At 51.6% G+C, this 18,591-nt stretch overlaps 5 protein-coding genes and 1 non-coding gene across 6 annotated transcripts; 4 read left to right on the top strand and 2 right to left on the bottom strand.

Annotated features, from left to right (window-relative positions):
• Window positions 1-302: 302 nt before the first annotated feature.
• On the top strand, window positions 303-3,472 carry BCR38DRAFT_345652 (exocyst complex component Sec5-domain-containing protein; the record flags this gene model as incomplete). The annotated part of the gene is made up of 2 exons (XM_040856194.1): window positions 303-2,738; window positions 2,795-3,472. 2 exons carry the CDS (start codon window positions 303-305, stop codon window positions 3,470-3,472), a joined length of 3,114 nt encoding a protein of 1,037 aa, XP_040714591.1.
• A 1,143-nt stretch (window positions 3,473-4,615) lies between these two features.
• On the bottom strand, window positions 4,616-6,963 carry BCR38DRAFT_458208 (uncharacterized protein; the record flags this gene model as incomplete). The annotated part of the gene is made up of 2 exons (XM_040862135.1): window positions 4,616-4,719; window positions 4,776-6,963. The coding sequence occupies 2 exons, from the start codon at window positions 6,961-6,963 to the stop codon at window positions 4,616-4,618; spliced, it is 2,292 nt and encodes a 763-aa protein (XP_040714592.1).
• A 1,960-nt stretch (window positions 6,964-8,923) lies between these two features.
• BCR38DRAFT_370371 (glycoside hydrolase family 92 protein) lies at window positions 8,924-11,874 on the top strand. The gene is made up of 4 exons (XM_040857272.1): window positions 8,924-9,055; window positions 9,118-9,645; window positions 9,714-10,190; window positions 10,244-11,874. Exons 1-4 carry the CDS (start codon window positions 8,972-8,974, stop codon window positions 11,771-11,773), a joined length of 2,619 nt encoding a protein of 872 aa, XP_040714593.1. The 5' UTR covers window positions 8,924-8,971; the 3' UTR covers window positions 11,774-11,874.
• A 1,046-nt stretch (window positions 11,875-12,920) lies between these two features.
• BCR38DRAFT_435476 (uncharacterized protein) lies at window positions 12,921-15,016 on the top strand. Its single transcript, XM_040860377.1, has 2 exons — window positions 12,921-13,321; window positions 13,695-15,016. Exons 1-2 carry the CDS (start codon window positions 13,300-13,302, stop codon window positions 14,852-14,854), a joined length of 1,182 nt encoding a protein of 393 aa, XP_040714594.1. The 5' UTR covers window positions 12,921-13,299; the 3' UTR covers window positions 14,855-15,016.
• On the bottom strand, window positions 15,017-16,380 carry BCR38DRAFT_435478 (PBSP domain-containing protein). The gene has a single exon (XM_040860378.1). The coding sequence runs from the start codon at window positions 16,053-16,055 to the stop codon at window positions 15,132-15,134; it is 924 nt and encodes a 307-aa protein (XP_040714595.1). The 5' UTR covers window positions 16,056-16,380; the 3' UTR covers window positions 15,017-15,131.
• An 813-nt stretch (window positions 16,381-17,193) lies between these two features.
• Window positions 17,194-17,296, top strand: BCR38DRAFT_t191. Its single transcript has one exon. It is a non-coding gene; the product is annotated as a tRNA-Thr (tRNA).
• The last annotated feature ends 1,295 nt before the right edge of the window (window positions 17,297-18,591 follow it).

Raw genomic sequence — 18,591 nt, forward strand, 5'->3', positions numbered from 1 at the left:
GTGCACGAAGTACTTACCGAGGTATTTAAGTTGTAAGGTAATCGGGATGTCTTTGAAGCCGACCTGAGACCCACTTTCAACGACCCCAGCCTCGAGCGTCCACAGCTGGACAGTTGCATTAGCTCCGGATGACAAGGATCACACCTCAAACTGCGTTTGCGTTGCGCCGCAAGCTGATAGGTGAAACAACATTGGCCAAACACCCACAAGTCGATATCGACAGTCTCAACGACAAGGTACAAAGTCAAGGCCCCAAGATGCTTGCCTTCTGGAAGGCAGTGCACACAATCAGGAGATAAGCCATGGCTGCCGCCGATTTGAACCGAAATGTCCTCGAGTTCTATGGACTGTCCACCGCATACCCGACCGAGTGGCCTACCGACAAGGACAACAGTGATGCATCTGATAGCGAGGAAGAGCAGAAGAAACAGCGCAAGATCCAGCGCAGGAAGTCGCGATACCAAGCTCTCGAGCGCGCCGTCAGCAATAGGGCGAGTGTCGTCCCCGGATCCGAGAAATCGACCAACGGAGTGGGCAATCTAGTTCAGAAGGATGAGCCGGATCCTCTAGGAAGTACGGACAGTGTTGTGAGGACGTTGAAGCAACTAGGCGTTCCGGTACAAGAAGACCCGCGATTGCGCACCAAGTTCCTCCTCTCCTCGACCAACTTCTCGCCAGCCCTGTTCTTGTCCCAGTTGCACTCGACCGACGACACCCGATCTCTCGAGATTGGGCTTGACAATCTATCGCAATCCATTGATCAGAAGTCAGCATCTCTGAAAGTACTGGTCGAGTCCAACTTCGAGCGCTTCGTACGCGCGAAGGCCACCATTGATAATGTCTACAAGGAGATGAAGTACAGGGGCGCGGAGCCTCCGGCGCCAACTCGAGCTCGAGCACACTCCAGGCATGCCAGCAGAAGCAGTTTCAGAAACAGCAGCGGCGGCGCTGCTCTTGGGGCAAATGCGTTGGCTTCTCCAAGCCCCTTATCTCCAGGGGCTGATAGCAGGAAGAAGAACGCACTGGTCAAGGAGAGCGACTATGGCGTCATGGGCATTAAGACGCCGTTGCTTGATGTCTCGGCAAAGGCAGAGGATGTCTGGGGGCCGGCACTTGGTGGACGAGAAAAGGAAGAGAACCTGAAGACGGTGCAGACTTCGTTGGAAAGGTATAAGGATTACATTGAGGCCAGCGCCAATATAGCCGACAGCATCAAACGCAAGGACTACGAAACGCTGGTGGAAGAATATGCTCGCGCCCGGAAGTTCGCAGATGAGGCAAGGAAGCTGCTGCAGGATCTAGGCTCAACTTCGCCGAGTGAGACACAAACGTACCAAGTTCTTTTGGCAGCTAGGATGTGGTACGATATTGACGAGCAACTTCATGCCTTCAAGCGTGACGTATGGAAGAAGCTGACATCGCTGCACAACGTCAAATCGGAGACTGTAGCAGGGCGGCCGCAGGAGCAGCATATGGAGCTTATCGGCTTGCTACTGGAACTGGGAGTCGAGGACAACCCCATCTGGGTGTGGCTTCTTAGTAGATACGACTACTTGAAGGGCAAAATAACCTCGACTGCAGATCGTGCCAAAGTTGAGATCGAAGTACTGCGTAGGCGGCTCGCCCACGCGGAGAAGCCACCTGCTCAGGCCGTGGCTTCACACCTCCGAGCACTTGGCCGCCAATCAGTCGAAAGCAAGCCCACCGGCATCGACTCCGCGGATATCATCGAGCTTTGGGAGAAGATGATGGCGTTCATGAGTACGCTGCTGGGAGCTCAGGGAGTACTTGGCGAGGTCGTAGAGTTCTGGCAGACTGTTGAAAGCTTCATCGATGGCAAGGCCCAAATATCTTTGCCCGTGGGCTACAACGGGGAGTCCCGTGACCATCATCGACTGTCTCAACAGGGCACCGTCGACTTGAGGAAAGGCACATCTGAGCTCGTCGACATGATTCGACAGCATCTGTTGGAGTTCTTCGTCGGCGCTCCTCCTGAGGACATCTCACTGCTCTTCTCACCTGTACCACCATCCCCCGGCACGCCCATGTCAGCATCCCTGACACCGTCGGCACTGAGAGACCCTCGATTTAATTTCGACGAGAACCACATGCCTCCACCTTCGCCAAAACGCGGGGAGGCTTATGAGAAGTTCGCTTTCTGGCCACCAAACTCCAACTCTGTCAGCGGTGTTCATTATCTTTCCAAGATGTTGGCACTGGTGGGCTCTGGTGCGTCAGAGATGGCCAGCATAGCAGCGGTCGGCCAAAATGATGGCAAGTTATTGGAGCTATTACGGACATTGGTTGGCGCGGCAAGGGAGAGATGTGTCACGGCTATATGTGCTGCGTGGAACAAGGATGCCGAGAACATTAAGTATGTGGAAGATTGGCAGAGATCCAGGGAGATGGGCGATGTGACACGGATGCCTGAGAGTTTTGCCGCCTTTGAGGGTGCCCTGCTCAGTGGCATGCAGAAGATTCTGTACATTTCGGAAGCCATGGCTAAACCTGGCGCTGCTGAAATCGTCCTACCTCCACCAACCAAACTTCTGCAGATGGTACGCAGTCAATATGTTACCACCCTTTACAAGGCCTTGAGCGGAATGGTCGAGAATGCCGAGAGGGCGGTCAAGAAGGCAGATGATGAGTGGACAACCGAATTGGACGCCCTCGTCAAGTCAGGCGACGATCGAGCATCCCTCAGCGTCGGTGTCAATACTATCAACGCAGGCGATCGCGTAAGTTGTCTTTGCTCTCGTCTCATTGGTAGAATAGGGTGCTAATATTTCATCAGAACGTCCGCATGCTTCTGACTCTTAGCAATCTGCAAGCTCTCCGCTCGCAGGTGGTCCCTAACCTGAACGGGCAGTTCGAGAACGCTTTCTCAGTGAAGCTGACGGACGAGTCCAAGACGATTCGTGACGTCCTTGGCCAGATCGACGCCCGCCTTTTTCAGTCATACACTCGTCCCTCTATTGACGCCCTGCGCAAGATCATTCGCGCCGGCCTCTCTGACCCCAACTGGGCGCCCGCGAAGCCCACTGAGGTAAAACCCTACGTCTACGAAGCCCTCCTCTCACTTGTGCTCGTCCACACTCAAGTATCCACTACCGCACCATCACTCACTTCGCAAGTCCTCTCCTACCTCCTCGAGCAGACGTCCCGCGAGCTGCTCGAGGCCTTCAAGCAGCGCCCCAAGTATGACCTCGGCGCACTGATGCAAGCGACGCTTGACGTCGAGTTTGTGGCCCAATCCCTCTCGCAGTACACAACGGAGCGGGCCTCGCAGTTGCAGAGCGAGATCTACACCATGTTGGACAACCGGACCGACGACGCCGCCAGAGCAAGGCTCCAGGGCGAACTCCCCGGCATGCGCGACGTACTTAAGAAGCTACGCGAGCTGAGTAAGAACGAGTTCGCGTGCTTTAAGAAGCCGCGCAAGAGCCAACTAGAGCGCAAGCAGACCGGTTAGAGAATGGTTGCTGGTGTTTGCGGTGGACAGGATAAGAACAACGGGGGGATGATGAAGTGGCTTAGAAGGCGGTAGACAGGATCCCTGCTGGGGTTATTACCTATTGGAGTTTGCTTGTTTGGATGGATGAGGTCACCACCGCTCCATTTGCCCATTCAGGATGACTGGCTCAATGTGGAAGATAGCATTACATTTGAGCCACTGAATGAGTTGGTGTAGTTATTCGACCGTCATGAGTACAACAAGCTTCATTTTGGCGGCAAAAGGGCGATGGGGGAGGGAATGACTTTGTGGAGTTCAGTAGGGGCAGGAACAAGCTGGACCATACACATACGCATCACGACTAGTATATGTTGAAGAGAACGGTTCACGCACACAGAGTTCAAGTGATTTGAAAAACAGGAACAAGTATAAAGGACAAGATATTGAGGGAAATATTGTCAATTTCTAACACGAACTGCAAATGAGTTAGATTTACGCGACTCCGTGATGAGCAAGACGCTGACACCTAGGTCACCAAGTTTTCAGGTCACATAACAACAGGCATGACGCAGTTTTGCAGTCTATCAGAAGAATTCATCAAAAGCACAAGTCTATACTCTATTATCAGCCTGCCTAATCACCCGCTGGGAGTACCGAATATCATAAAACGCCTGTCCTAGACTTCGCTGGGGGTATTTTTCTAGGCACAAATCTTACTTTTCCCTTCCGTGTCATGTTCATCATTGGGCTGGCTACTGAAGTAGCTATCCAGCCAGTGTGTCGTGTGACCACCCTTGTTTTGTGTTTTCGCCATTTGTCCTATCTATCCCTGCCGGATCTTGTTCTGACACCAGTCGTCCTGACCTTCGGAACATCGTATAGTCGTATATCGTGGAGAGAATTAGGTTGCTCGCATACAGTGATGGTATATCGAGTCGAGGTCAGTTTTTTATGTGGTAGAGAAAAAATGTGACGCTTTGGGCACGTTGCCAGATTTGTAGAATTCCAACATGACATGTAGGATATTATTGCTGATCGAACACAGCATCGTTGCAACGTGCAATTGCAGCTCGCGAACACCTCTGTTCTATTCCATGCAAAGGCTGTACAGCGGTGTTTGTGATTGAAATCTGTCATCGAGATATCCACATCATTCCCGCATCACTGCATAGGCATAAGAAGATGGGAACAGTACAGAAACTCCAGTGATCTTGAGTCGGTTTGGTCAAAAGTGTAATTCTCATGACGACTTCGCAGGAAGTTCGCTAAAGACCTGGTCAGTAAAGTATTCAGAGGGCGTGTTAATCAGCTGGAAGCTTACTGGACACATTGAGATTCTGGTAGAACTGACGAATGATCTCATTCTCTTCTTCCGCCACCATGGCATGGTCGGGGTCTGGCTCGACCACTCTGGGTAGGACATGACGGATAGACAGCAGCATTCGCAACAGTTCACAGAGCGCATAGCCCTGGTTGTAGTAGTCGCTTGGCTGCTTCTCCAGAGGCCACAAAGCTTGCAGTCCTTCTCCTTCCCAAGCTTTGAAGGTCCAAGTTGTTTTCTCGACAGAATTCATCAAAACCAACGTAGTAAGGAACATCGCAAAGCCGAGTTTGGTCTTGCCATCTTGAAGGTGTCGCTGAATACCGTTAAGCAGGCTCTTGCTAGTCGCTGCTGCTTTACGCTCAGCCGCCGCAGTAAGCTGGGTGGAGAGATTGGTGAAACTGTCATGTTCACCGGGTGCCTCCTTGATCAGAACACCTTCGCTATCTCTGTCGCTCATCTTCTTCAAGAAAGACCAGTGACGTTCGCGATGCATCATCTCAACAAGGCCCCAGAGGTCAAGAGATCGCTTTAGCAACTCGTCATCGGTCTCTTGCGCCACATGGGACGCGCACTCAAGCATGACACGCACATGGTTAGAAGGCTCTCGGCGAATGAGCTCAGGTACTACATGTCGCATGTAGTTCTCGACCTTGGCTGGGACGTCTTCCTTATCGTTGTCAATCATCAAGATATCGGTGGGAGGTGCGGAGGAATCCTCGTTGACATCTTGAGTGACTTCCAGTGGCTGGCCCTGTGCAACTTGGAGAACCATCTTCTGTCCTGTCTCATGGAAAGAAGCTTCAACCACGACACCATTGTTGGTGAGCTTATGGCAGGCCTTCAGCTTGTTGACCCGCTTTTGAGAAATGACGACTTGAACGCCAGCCGTGTAGAGTTCCAGTTGCTCAGCCAACTTGGTACGAACGCAACCTGTGCGCCAGACTCGAGGGGATAAAACCTTACGGCACGTGTCGCACGGGGTTCCCTTGGAGCAATTTTTTCGCAAGATGCGACACCGAATGCAGGCTCCAATGCGACGAACCTCCTGGACTTCCCGTCGTCTCGCTGCGTCGAAGCGCGCTCGGGTATGCCGAGTGCGAGCTCCGGTGTGACTGCTAGTGTCCATGCGAAACCCGCCTTTGTTCAAAGTGAGCGCCATGTTCTGGCTCTGATCGCTTACAGTGGCCGGCGCCTGTACTGCGTCTGGAATGTACGTCATCTCGCTCCAAGCCGAGATATGGTTGGGACCAGCAGCTGGAGCCTCTGTGACAGGCGGGCCAACGAAAGAAGAGCCTGCAATATGAGAATTTGATTCATGGGGGCTTGCGGTGTGAGGAGCTGTGACAGGATGCGCCATGGCAGGAGGAGCCAAGACAGGGGGAACCATAGCGGGAGGGGCCAAGACAGGAGGAGAGGCTGTCACCTGTGATGTGTAGTCGGCCATCATCTCGGAAGTAGTGGTGGCGGCGTCCACGGACTGCGATGTTGGCTCTTCGGTGAAAGCTTGCAGTTGAGGATCGAGGAACGATGGGTTCAGTCGAGCGGTCGCAGCAGCAGCAACAGAGCCCAGGTTGGACTCTGTAGGAGCTCCGTCAACCTGCGCCAGAAGACTATGTAACTTCTCCTCCGTAGTGAGCTCGCGGTGAGCGTGCTCAGAGCCTCGCGTCTCTCGTTGCGACCGGTTTTCGTAGCTCGAGGGAGGGTTTTCTAGGGTAGCTAGCTCTTGGAGCTCGAAGTGGTTCGAATCGATGTGCGCCGGGAGGCTATCCGTAAACATGACCTGGGAAGATTCGAAGTTGGGGTTTTGAGCATTGGGGGCATGGTCGTCGTGCTTCTCACTGGCTTCGATCTGACGCGACACCTCCGCAAGAGTCTCGAGGGCAGTCCAATTGTCCTCGACATGAGGAACACCCCCAGCAATTGCCCCATTGTTCTGGGCCTGTGCCTTGGGAGCATGCGATCCGCTAGCACTAATGCCGTTGAGAGTGAGGCATGCTTCAACTCTCTCGGCTTCGGTAATGGCAGGGCATTTTCTGGTAAGATGGCCGGTCAGGCTGTCAATACGGCCCTTCGGAAAGTCTTCGCCACAGGCCTTGCAACGGTGGGGATATCTGTTGCTGTTGTCGCTGAGCTTGGGGCCCCGCTCGAAGTAGAGTGCGATCAGAGGATTCGGTTTGCGCCCCATGGTGACTGGAAGGGCAGATCGAAGTAGGCATACAAAGATGTCGACAAGAGGTCTTAGCGATCTAGCAGTGACACGGGTTCGATGTCGTGAAGGACTTAACGCGATTGACAAGAAGACGCCCAGGACGAATTCCGATCAAACAGCGAAACCCAGCACACTGGAGTCACAGCAGCCTCAACAGCTTACCATGGATCAATACTGCAATTATCGTAAAGCGGTCAGTTGCTGTGTACTTTGTTTCCGCCGGCAGATTAATTGCGGTGAAGAACCAATATTTGGTGTCGGCTATTGGCCGAGCCATGGACCCACAAATTTGCCTTATCAGATGGCACTTGCCGCAGGAGCTGAACTCCGATTCCATCCAGCCTAGCTATTCAGGTAATCATAATTGATCCTAGTTATGCCAGACATAATAAACAGAGGCGTCCCTAGGTGCAGCGATGTGTCGTTATTCTATACTGTTCCATTACAAGGCGCCATTTGTTTAACTAGACACTCGGCACCAGCCTTACCTAATACTCTCTGTATCTATATTCTTGGTAGTGTAATGCCTTTCATGATATCGTTTCTTATACTCTACATCTACCTGAACGTCTCGTGGTAGTCAATTTCCAATTTATCACCTGGGCCACCTTGGTGCCCTTGACGGGTCAGAGGCAAGAGGCAGATGTGCTAAGTTGCCATGCCGCTCACTCATTAACAATATCTATAATAATTATATTTCACAAATCTTTTGCCATGTAAAGATTGTGGTACATCATCACGCGTAATGTCACGAGAGTTTTTACACGACAATTGCAGGGGATCTGCCTTGGGGAGGGACAATTCACGATTCCGTGCGGGGTATCAACTAGGGCCACAGATCATTAAATCCTTAATCTTGAGAACGTGGTCTTCGCAATAACTCCAGAACTGGAGCGCTGGATGTGAATCGGCTCTTTCACAAGACGGCTTTCTGCGGCACGAGGATGAAGGCCCGCAGTGTTGACAGACTTGTCTCAAGATACTACAATGGCGGTTTCTGGCTCAATACCTGCAACACTGTTCCTTCCAATTCTTTTTCCCAGAATGGGTGCAGAGTCAGCTGTTCATGCTGACCTTTCATCAGATGTCCGGAGTACTCACACTCACATGGCCTTTTTTACCTCATTGCTCAAGTCCCCCTTCGACATTTTCCTTAATCAGGTGCCTCTATGCATTCTGCCCTGCAAGATATCTGCAACACCAGAAAAGAAGATGCAGGAACCCATGGTTAGACCGTGCACGAAATTTGAATACGACCAAAACCTTGTTATGATTACATCGGTATACGCGCTCCCTATCGACCGACATGTGCAAGATGCGACTTTACTTGTGTGTGATGAACCAATAGGGCCAGTTTGCTAAAGCCTGGCCCTGCGCCGCCATCAAACTCCGAGTGGTCTAAGACAATCAAGCGAATGGCAAGCCAAAAAGAGGCACATGCAGCTATCACAAACCTGTCATATCTGACATCTGCGATAATGTATCTATCACCTCTACTCGATTGCACGTTTCTTGGTTCTTTGTTGTGTGTTGCTCAACGTGCTGCGAGGGTTGGACCATATTCCCACCAAAACCGGCCATTCACATGCCGGCCTCGTTGCACGTTGGAGAGCAACTCAGGTTCAATAGTGTGCTGCAACCCCCCGGCTGGCCACTTTCATATCCCAGTCGAACTAATGACCGTGATGCAGCTCATGAGTATAGTGTTTGGGCACTCCATGACATGAGGTGGAAGGACTGATTGGTACTTGTCACTTACCTACTTACCACTTCCACCCGAATCGTTGCTGCCACCCACCCATGTTTGCTGCAACTGACCGGATCACATATACCGTCACTTCGATATTTCATGGCTAGATTTTGCTTGTATGCCGTCCTATGGTTCCAGAACGCATATATATAGGTGGGTAGATGTGCACTCGGTGGGTAATGCGGTGGTATACCCACATTCTCTCTTTTATCTCTTTTCGCTATCGATATTGCCATGCATGTGCTATTTTTTCTCAGCGGCCTTGCCTTCTTGTCTAAGAGTCACGCGCAAGACCTTACAGGGTATGTATTGCCTGATGTAAGTCGACCTTGTTCTCAAACTTGACATTTGGCTTCCACGAGAATCTAACTTCTGCCCAGACAGGCTCTATAAATGGAGGGAATACCTTCCCCGGTGTCAGCTTGCCACTAGGTGTGGTAAAGCTTGGCCCTGATTTGTACACAGGGTCTGACAGCTACTCGGGCTACCAACCTACTGGAAACTTCACTGGGTTCAGTCTGCTCCACGAGAGTGGAACTGGGGGAGCCCCCAAGTATGGCGTTGTCTCGCAGATGCCCGTGGTAGGAAACATCGTGAACCCCCTGGCGGATCACAATGACACGAGAGCCGCTCCAGACGTGACCAGGGTCGGTTATTATAAGGCCTCTCTCGGCAGCGGAACGGTGGTCGAGATGAGTGCGGCCAACCGCGCGGGATTGTACCTCTACACATTCCCCAAGGGCACCAATCACAGCGCCTCGTCCAATAACATCATTGTCGATGTCTCCCATGTCCTTCCAAGTTATCGTGGTCAAGGCTTGGGTCAGAATTACTTGGACGGTGCCATCTCAGTCATTGAATCTGAACCTGGTACAACCCGTTACACCGGACTCGGCTCGTATGACAACGTAAGTCTTCACAACCGTTTCATGCAAACTCGATTATCCTGGGAATACCACTCACACCGGGTGAAAAGGGCTGGAACCGCTCACCGCGATGGACCGTCTACTTCTGTGGGTCTTTGGACCAACCGGCGACGTTCAAGACCTTTGTTGGAACAGACAAGCTTGGGAGTACGCTGGCTGCGTATGACACCACGAGCAATGTTTCTTCGACGACGGCTCGGCTTGGGGCTGTCTTCTCGTTCGAGGCGACGGAAGTCACCTCGAGAGTGGGGGTCTCGTTCATCTCGGCGAAGCAGGCCTGCCGCAATCTTGACGACGAGATAACTACCGACAACACCATTGCTTCACTCGAAGCGGATGCGAAGACGGCATGGAATGACAATGTCTTGTCAAAAATCACAACGACGGATACTGATACCACCAACTTGCAGCTTTTGTACAGTTCATTGTATCACATGAGCATTATTCCAACCAACAAAACGGGAGAGAATCCACTTTGGACCTCCTCTGAGCCATATTACGACGATATTTTTACATTATGGGATCTAGTCAGTCTCTTAATCACCTTTGCAATATGCGTAGCAATACTAATCAAATGTAGTTCCGATGCACCATGCCACTGTTCCACATTTTACAGCCAGTGGCCTACGAAGAGTTTATTCGTTCACTCGTTGATATATGGCGAAATGATGATTTTCTGCCTGATGGTCGCTCTTCTTTCTTCAACGGCGCCACGCAAGGCGGATCCAACGCTGATAACGTCCTCGCCGACGCCTACGTTAAAGGCGTCCGCGGCGCCATAAACTGGGGGGACGCATTCTCAGCCATGGTGTCTGATGCCGAGACGGTACCTCCCAATAACAACGACGCCCGCGACCTCTCCTCGTCCACCAAAGAGGGTCGCGGCGCCCTGCCGGATTGGTTAGAGTACGGCTACATCACGACGGAGTACGGCCGATCCGTCAGCCGCGCCGTCGAATACGCCGCCAATGACTTCGGCCTATACCAAGTCGCCAAGGGACTCGGCAAGACCTCGGACGCTCAGAGGTACCTTTCCCGGTCGCAAAACTGGCGGAACCACTGGAATACCGATATGAGCTGGAACAACTTCACCGGGTTCCTGGGCCCCATCGCGCCTGGCGGCAGCTTCATCCCGCAGGACCCCTTGTCGTGCGGCGGATGCTACTGGGGAGATTACTACTACCAGGGCCTGCCGATTGAGTATTCATTCAACGCACACCATGACATTGACCACCTCATCTCCCTATGCGATGGCGAGGACGAGTTCGTCCGAAGGTTGGAAGTCATGTTTACGCCCGGGATGAACCCGACTGGCAGTGCTACTTTCAACTACACGCTATTCAACCCCGGCAACGAACCCAGCTTCACCACACCATTCCTGTTCAACTATGCTGGCCGCCAAGATCTGGCAGTCAAGTACAGCCGCTTCGTGGCCAAAAGCTACTACCACCCCACGCCGGCTGGACTTCCCGGTAATTCAGACGCCGGGGCGATGGAGAGTTGGGTGTTGTGGGTTATGCTTGGGCTGTACCCCATGACGGGGCAGACGTCATTCTTGATCGGCAGCCCTTGGTTTCGTGACTTGACGATTCACCTTGGGGGTGGAAATGAACTCCATATTACTACGACTGGGGGGGCCGAGGAGTCGTATTACGTACAGAGTTTGAAGGTCAATGGCGAGGACTGGAATAAGGCTTGGGTTACCTGGGAGGATGTTTTTGCTAATGGTGGGACCATGGAGTACATCCTTGGTCCGGAGCCCGTAGACTGGGCTACGGGTCCGATGCCGCCGAGTCCCGCGAGTGTGTCATCATATGGTGGTGTGGGTGAAGGTGAGGATTCAGGGGGTGATTTGAGTGATAAGCGCGATGCTCTGGGTGTTGGCGGAGCGACTGGATATATGGCGCTGCCGTTAGTCGTGGTTTTGCCCATGCTTGGGGCCCTTGCATTGGGATTTGTGTGTGGCTGGAGGTGGTCGCGGCAATGGATGAGTCGTATTGCTGCAAAGAGCAAAGTCTGGACTGTCACAAGGTGGGGAGCAGATCGTAAACAAGTCCATGTGGATGAGAACTCTCTCTCAGATGTCGAGAAGGGATCCAATGAGAAGTAGAACGGTGGATAATGACAGAACGAGAAGTTAACCTCGAGGAAATACATGCGGCCATTTTCACTAGTTAGAATACCACAGCTTTGAATTTGAATGTTGAAATTACAGCCAGAAAGAATACAACCGTGCTGACAACAAAGAAAATCCATCGAAGACTCGTAGTAGATACTATTGTTATTATGACGGCACCAGTTGCGAAAGAGGCTTCAGGACGGTCACAAATGAAGAGCACTTTCCAGTGGCCCGCCCACTATACATCTTGGCGAAAGGCAGCGTATAATAGTAATAGATTTCAAACATTCAGAGAATATTGATCGTGGTCACAGCGACAATCACAGCCGGATGGTGATGGTAACCACGGTCTTAATGTGTATGGCGTAGTATCACAGTAAAATGTTAAGTGTAGGCGATGCTACGCCTCATCGTCACCGCCCATTCTTTTTGGAAATGCTTTCAAATGTTTTCAGGCTAAAGGCAAGTAGTGGAGGCCGTTATTAGTCAACCAAGTGCTGGACGTACACGGCAGGCTACTGTGGCGTATACGACTGCTTCGGATCATGCCAAGTCTATATCTGAGGTAGTTTTCTGGAAGTTGGACTAGAGTTGGACTAAAGGAGACAAGTCGTGGGTCTGAAAGGGCATACAAGTCCCTCGCGTGGGCTTGCTGAGACCCTCGGTACTATTTAGATTCGATGAGGCGGGCTTCCCGATGGCAGGAGAGACTCGAAATTGCTTCTGGTCCCCTCGACTTCGCGCTGTCCAGCGTCAAGACAGTGAATAGTCTCGAGTCTTTTGGTCTGCTAAGATCAAGTTAAAGCTATCTTGGGTTACAACGCTGTAGAGGGCATGTAGAGAGATATATGGCCTAGGGTATGAGTCGGTACCGTGCCTAGAAAGTTGATGGTTGGGCTACCCCACCCCCACGCGGATAAAAGGCTGGCAGAGGGTCTCAGAGTAGCTGACTTCTTCCTCTTTCGAGTTTCGGAGTAGAGGCAATATCAGAATCCCGGTTTCCCACGAGAGGTCTAATAATGCTCTCCTACACCTGTTATCGATAATCGGCTCTAAAACCGATAGCCCCGGAGACATAGTGGGGTTATGGCATATGTATTACCCCTCTCAGAGCAGCAGATCTGTAATTCGAGTTATCGTCTTATCAATGGACAGAACCTCCGCCGGGAACATTTATCTAACAGAGACAATAACAACTTGACGCTGGTCAAGTGGCCCAACTATAGAGTTTGGCTGCATCAAGGCTCACGGGAACCAAGTTTTTCGAGAAAGCTTGATTCACCGACGCCAGCTTGCCCTGAAGCGCGTACGAACGTAAAATTGACGAATCATGGCCTACGTCAACGCGATGAGGCTTCCTTCCCATGGGGCTTATCAATGCGGCATTCTAACGTTACGTTGGTGGTATTCAAAGCACTTCACTTGTCAAGTATTCATCCGGAATTCCACACCCTGAACCTCTCCTTTTCATATTCGTCTTTTAGGTTGTACAAGCAGCTCGGTTGTGTAGCGAAGAAATGCCTGCGGTCGCAATAAAAGGTCAGTTTCCACACTTTTGATATCAAGTCGATAATTGCCCTGCCCACTGTCACCTGCCAGCTGCTGTGCAAGCTGTGTTTCCCCGCGGCATCGTCTGAGCGCCCACACATCGCCTCTCCTGATGTCGCCACTTGCACCAGGCAGCTGCAATTCCCCATCAGATCCAAGACGATTGCGTGTCTCGACTTTAGCGCTATTTTGGAAGTCCTGATGCCATGACAACAAATCTACTCGCCATTTACTTGCCTGCATATCCTATAACCCTTTAAGTCGTAGCACTGCATCTACAATCTATTTGATCTACCTACTTTTCTCCTGCTGAAGTTGCGGATACCGTCCAAGATGCCTCCCGTTAATCATGTGGTGCTTTCAGCGGGCATCATTGCCGTGTCCCTCGTCGTCGCCGCGGGCGTGGCGATTTATGAATCCCCGGAAATCCGCCGTACCTTAGAAGATTTGAGACGCAAAATCGCCGTCGCGCTGCATTCGCTCGGAGATAGCATCAGTCCGCAAGAGCGCGAGAATCTTCTCAACCGACCCGAGGATGCCGAAGGGTTCCTACTGTCTCGGGGAATCGACGTTCGTAGCGAGCAAGGTGATCAACAAGGCGGCGAACTAGGTGTCGACGCCGATGCGGAGAGTCGTCGGCGCCAACGCGAGGAACTGATGTATTGGAATGCGATTGCCGAGGCGAAGAGAGCAAAGGAGCGTGGTGATCCGGAAAAGACTGCTGATGTCTCGGCGGTCCGGTCACGTACCACAAGCCGGGGCTCCAGTTTTGATGACTTTCTCAAGCAGGACTCTGACGCCGAGAAGGGGACGTACGTCTTCCACTCCGGAACTGACCGCAACGAAGCTTCCGAAGGTCTCCGTCATCGCGCGGAGGGAATCCGAGGATTGAGCCACTCGGTTTACACGAACCCCTTTGCGGACGAGCACGGCATCGACGAACACACACTTTTCGAGAACAGCCTGATGGATCCCAAAGACGAGTTCGACGGGGATGACCTTTACAGCATTTCTGATGCGGGTAGACATCGTGACGAACAGTCGAGGTCCGCTACTCTCTCGGCGCTCCCCGCCTTGGCAGAGGTTGATAGGCCCGCCAAATCAAGGGAGCAAACGCCATCCTCCACTACGGAGCCTGAAGTCGTTGCAGATGACTCCATGGCAGTTGGTGAAGAGGACAAACACGACGACACCTTCAGTTCCATTCAAGCTTGGGCGCAGACGGCTTCAATTCCATCCCACCCATCCAACGCCAGCTTCTACTCACCCCTTCCCGAGACTCCTGCTGCACCTCTCTCAGAACCCGAACTGATAAGCGACGGCGAAATGACTCCAACCGACTCTGCGTCTCTGGCCGGTTCCGGCGAGGATATTGCTGGCGAGGCTCGTTCCATGGTATCACAACAGGGGCACTACTACGACGTCATTAGCGACGATGAGGGCATCCTGACACCGGCAAGTTGGTCAGAAGTCGGTAGTGTCATTAGCGAGAGCGATGCTGGTGCTCAACGTGTCCACGCATAACATTAGACAGTTAGCATTTTTCTTTTTCGGTACCTAGGGAACACACGGCACGGCGTCAGGACGGAGGATCAATTTGGTATTTCCACGAGGCAGCAAACACCTTCATATTCAAGTAACAGGCCTGGTGGTATATGTTATCGTTTATAACACATATTTTTGTAATGATTTGGAAAATGATTCGTTGAAAGTATTTGACAACTAAAAGATCCAATGCTCGCTTTTGCGTCTGTCCGCGGAGAACAAGTCATGCAGATATTCTCGGCACGATAGCCTAATTCTACGTCGCCTCATCTGTGGACTTCTTGTCCGCGTTACACCCTCCCTCCGAAGGCACCCCTTCCGCTTTCAAATGCTCCCGATAATCCTCCCACAGCTGCTCGACCGGCCGTCCAATCAACTCAGTCCAGAACGGCTTTTCCTCATACTCACACGTCCTTAACTTCTCATTCAGCCTTCTAACCGTCCCCTCGCCAAACCGCCCCTCCAAATACTGGAGGAAATAAGCTGTATGCTGATACCCGCCGTCCCATTTCCCGCCCGCCTCCTTCTTCCAATGCGGCGGCGCCAAGTCACAATTCAGCCGCACCCAGTCGGCGATCCCCTCCACCAGACCTCCCGGGCACGCACCCCGCCCGTTCCACTGGTAGCAGTGCACCAGCTCATGCGTGAGGACCCCCGTTATTTCGGCCTCATGTCGCGAGCGCGTGATCCCCGCGATATACCCCAGGCTGAAGTGGATCTCCTTGTGGTCGTCGTCAAGGTCCGACCCCGTGGTGTAGGCCACACCACCCATGTCCCGTAATATAAGGGTTACGGAGCGTGTGGGTGGGGCGTGCGTGTGCTTTTCTCCTGGGGAGATGTAGAGCCATTTGAGCACGTTGCGCACGCTGGATTCGAAGCAGGTGCTGGGGTTGATGGCTTGCAAAAAAATGGAGGCGCCCGGGTGGGAGAGGTCGTGGATTTGGAGGCGGAGACGGGGTAGTTCGAAGGATGGCGGAGAGGGCTGGCCCTTGTGCTCAGCTGTGGATGGGGAAAGGGGCTCTTGCGATGCCCCGTCATCTTCTAGGTACCCAGGTCGGACGGGGAGGGGGGTCGGGGCCGAGGTGGCGACTGTCGTCGGTGACGGCGCTTCCGTCTGGTAGCTGATACCCGGCATGAAGACGGGTTGCGGCACCGGGGTTGTGTACGGTGCGAGGGGCATGGATGGGCTGAGATAACTTGCCCGTTTTGCAAGTCTTGCGGCAGAGGCTCGGCGCTGTCGGATATGGGCAACAATATCGTGGTTATATATTAGCTGCGGAAGAGTGCCGACTCAGAAACGGCAGCCTGTGCAAAAGATGCTGTACTAGATAGGCACTTAATTAGCCTAGCTCAAGACCACTGACAAGATATGCCTCTTCAAAATCCAAGCTTATATGATAGCTTCAAGGTGAGCACTGGGTTAGTGCTGAAGTCCGACTGGAGGCGTACTAGACTGTGTCCTGCCGAATGCAGACACCAGGGATAGTGGGATAGCCCCACTTTCGAATACACTACAATAATTGCACTGTTAAATCGCACCCTTAGCTACGGCTAACGAATCGGACTCATTACTTTCAATTTTATTCGTATTCGGTCATTTCATAATAATCGCCATAGGGAAGACCGCCTGGCGAAGGAAGTATTAAAACCGTGTATTTCTATACTAAAAGAGGCTAAATCGTATAACGTTACTCCTACCTTATAAAACCGCTGCTAAGCTTATTAACGGCAACTAGCCCAGCGGCTCGAATCCGGCGGCGGTTATAGGGACCACGTATACCTGTCAGATAGGGCACCTTGTTCCTAGGTTCAGAAATAATATGGCACTAGAGAAGACTATTGTCACTTAAAGTTCAAAAGGCGAAAGGAACCCCTTTTCCCAAAAGTAACACCAAAGTTACTGTCCACTTAGGGGTCAGATACCTGAACAATGTACCTCCGATATGTTCTAAAGAATCTATAAAAGACAGAGCAACGGGAGTTCGCGAGAACAGAGAAGACAGAGAACGATACACCTCATTCATATACAATCTTACGCACTTCCGACTACTCGATTGGACACAGGTGATATTCGACAATACCCACTACGAAAGCAACAGGGAAAGAATGTAGTAGAGTTGGGCGTCTTACTAAATAATCCACAGCCCTACACCGATATTAAATTGAACCTCCGGGTTAAATCCAGAAACCTTATAGGGCAAGGGCAAAACAACAGTCACGGAGAATACAAATTCGCAGTACAGGGTTACACTTGCATGTAGGACTAGGTAAGTTACCCGCTATACTTCGGGTCTATAGACCTGTTATTATTATAAGTTGTCGGCTGGTGTAGTTGGTCACTTCGCTGGTAGATAAGTCCCGATTTGAGCCTCGCCCACTTGGGTCGGTGACGAGTCGCGGGTTCGAATCCCGCAGCTGACACACAGGGGGGTTTAGTCAACCCTTACGGCGCGCTGCCCACCTTGTTGACTTCGCCTACCTAGCGATAATAGGGAGATTGGTGCAGTTTAGGATTACGAGCATCCTAGTCAGTCGACCGTCAAGCACTACGTCGGCGGAATATAACTCGACAGCCGGTCCAGAATTCGAATCGTTAATCCGACCCCTTATCGGACCTCGCCTATCCGATGACGCTCGTCGGCGAACCCGTCCCCTCACGATAGAAGGCGCGCAGCACGCCCTCTCGCCGCGATTCTTGCGAGCGTCTAGACCACGTTACGGTCTATCCACTTGAGCGTATGGTTGAGATGTATACGCTCGACGAGAACCCCAATTAGCAGATACTACGACTTGTCGCGACAAAAAATAGTCGAGCATCTTCTGCACATCAGCAGCATCCCACCCCTGAGGACGAATTTAAGTGCCACATTACCACGCTTATCGGTAGTTCAGGCAGGGGTTGTAGCACAGACTTAGGGAGGGACAGGAGGTTTAGTAGTCGTTTGGCTACAAGTTTACCTGTATAACCGCCCGACGCGGCTTAAGGGCCCGCTATATCATCTATAGCCCCTTAAGGGAGTACTTGTAGAGGTACCGAGGGTTAACACCTACGGCGTATTTAATATTATTTATTATTATAAGCCGTAGGCTTGCACAGGATATAATAATATACGAGATTCCAGAAAAAAAAGAGAAAAAAAACCTCTTTATTGAATACAAGGTTCTTTTTAGGAGGATTAAGGAATAGTTACTTAGAAGAGAATTAGGAATAACGGATAGTGAAACGGGGTCAGGCGGTCAGTAGGATATACCTACCACCTAACACAATGAACAGACGGCTCCAGTACCAACAGATCCCATCTGTTGGTCTTATCAGACGAAGATCGTGGTACTGGTTATAAAAGCTTCGCTCTTATACGTCTGGTGCGCGAGTTGGTCGGATGTGCCTCTGAGACTCTCGTCGGAATGATTCTCAGAACAAGACGTCTGGCTCTGGAAGTCGAATTAAAGCTCTCGCTGGCACTAGATTTCTCTGATCAGAGCAAGATACAATTCTCTGTCATTATCAAGGCTAGGATGAGGGCAGAATAATAGGATTTCGGTAGTGTCTAAATGCATATAGAAAAGAACCGCATGATTGAAGATCTCGCTAACTAGAATCGAAAACAAAAGTCAAGTTGATTGAATAAGATGATGAAAAAAAAGATGATGGAAAAAGATGCGTGAAGATGGGGGACTCGTGTCCTACTCTGCCTCTGTGCCTCTTAAAGAAGAGA

The sequence above is a fragment of the Pseudomassariella vexata genome (genome assembly GCF_002105095.1).
Source record: "Pseudomassariella vexata strain CBS 129021 chromosome Unknown BCR38scaffold_8, whole genome shotgun sequence".
Classification (NCBI taxonomy): domain Eukaryota; kingdom Fungi; phylum Ascomycota; class Sordariomycetes; order Amphisphaeriales; family Pseudomassariaceae; genus Pseudomassariella; species Pseudomassariella vexata.

Excerpts from the sequence above, each read along its gene's own strand:
- BCR38DRAFT_435476 (XM_040860377.1), top strand. The coding sequence starts at position 13,300 with ATGCCTGCGGTCGCAATAAAAG. Across the intron at positions 13,322-13,694 it reads GCCTGCGGTCGCAATAAAAG|CGGGCATCATTGCCGTGTCC; the intron begins GTCAGTTTCCAC and ends TGGTGCTTTCAG.
- BCR38DRAFT_435478 (XM_040860378.1), bottom strand. The coding sequence starts at position 16,055 with ATGCCCCTCGCACCGTACACAACCCCGGTGCCGCAACCCGTCTTCATG.
- BCR38DRAFT_370371 (XM_040857272.1), top strand. The coding sequence starts at position 8,972 with ATGCATGTGCTATTTTTTCTCAGCGGCCTTGCCTTCTTGTCTAAGAGT. Across the intron at positions 9,056-9,117 it reads CAGGGTATGTATTGCCTGAT|ACAGGCTCTATAAATGGAGG; the intron begins GTAAGTCGACCT and ends ACTTCTGCCCAG. Across the intron at positions 9,646-9,713 it reads GACTCGGCTCGTATGACAAC|GGCTGGAACCGCTCACCGCG; the intron begins GTAAGTCTTCAC and ends CCGGGTGAAAAG.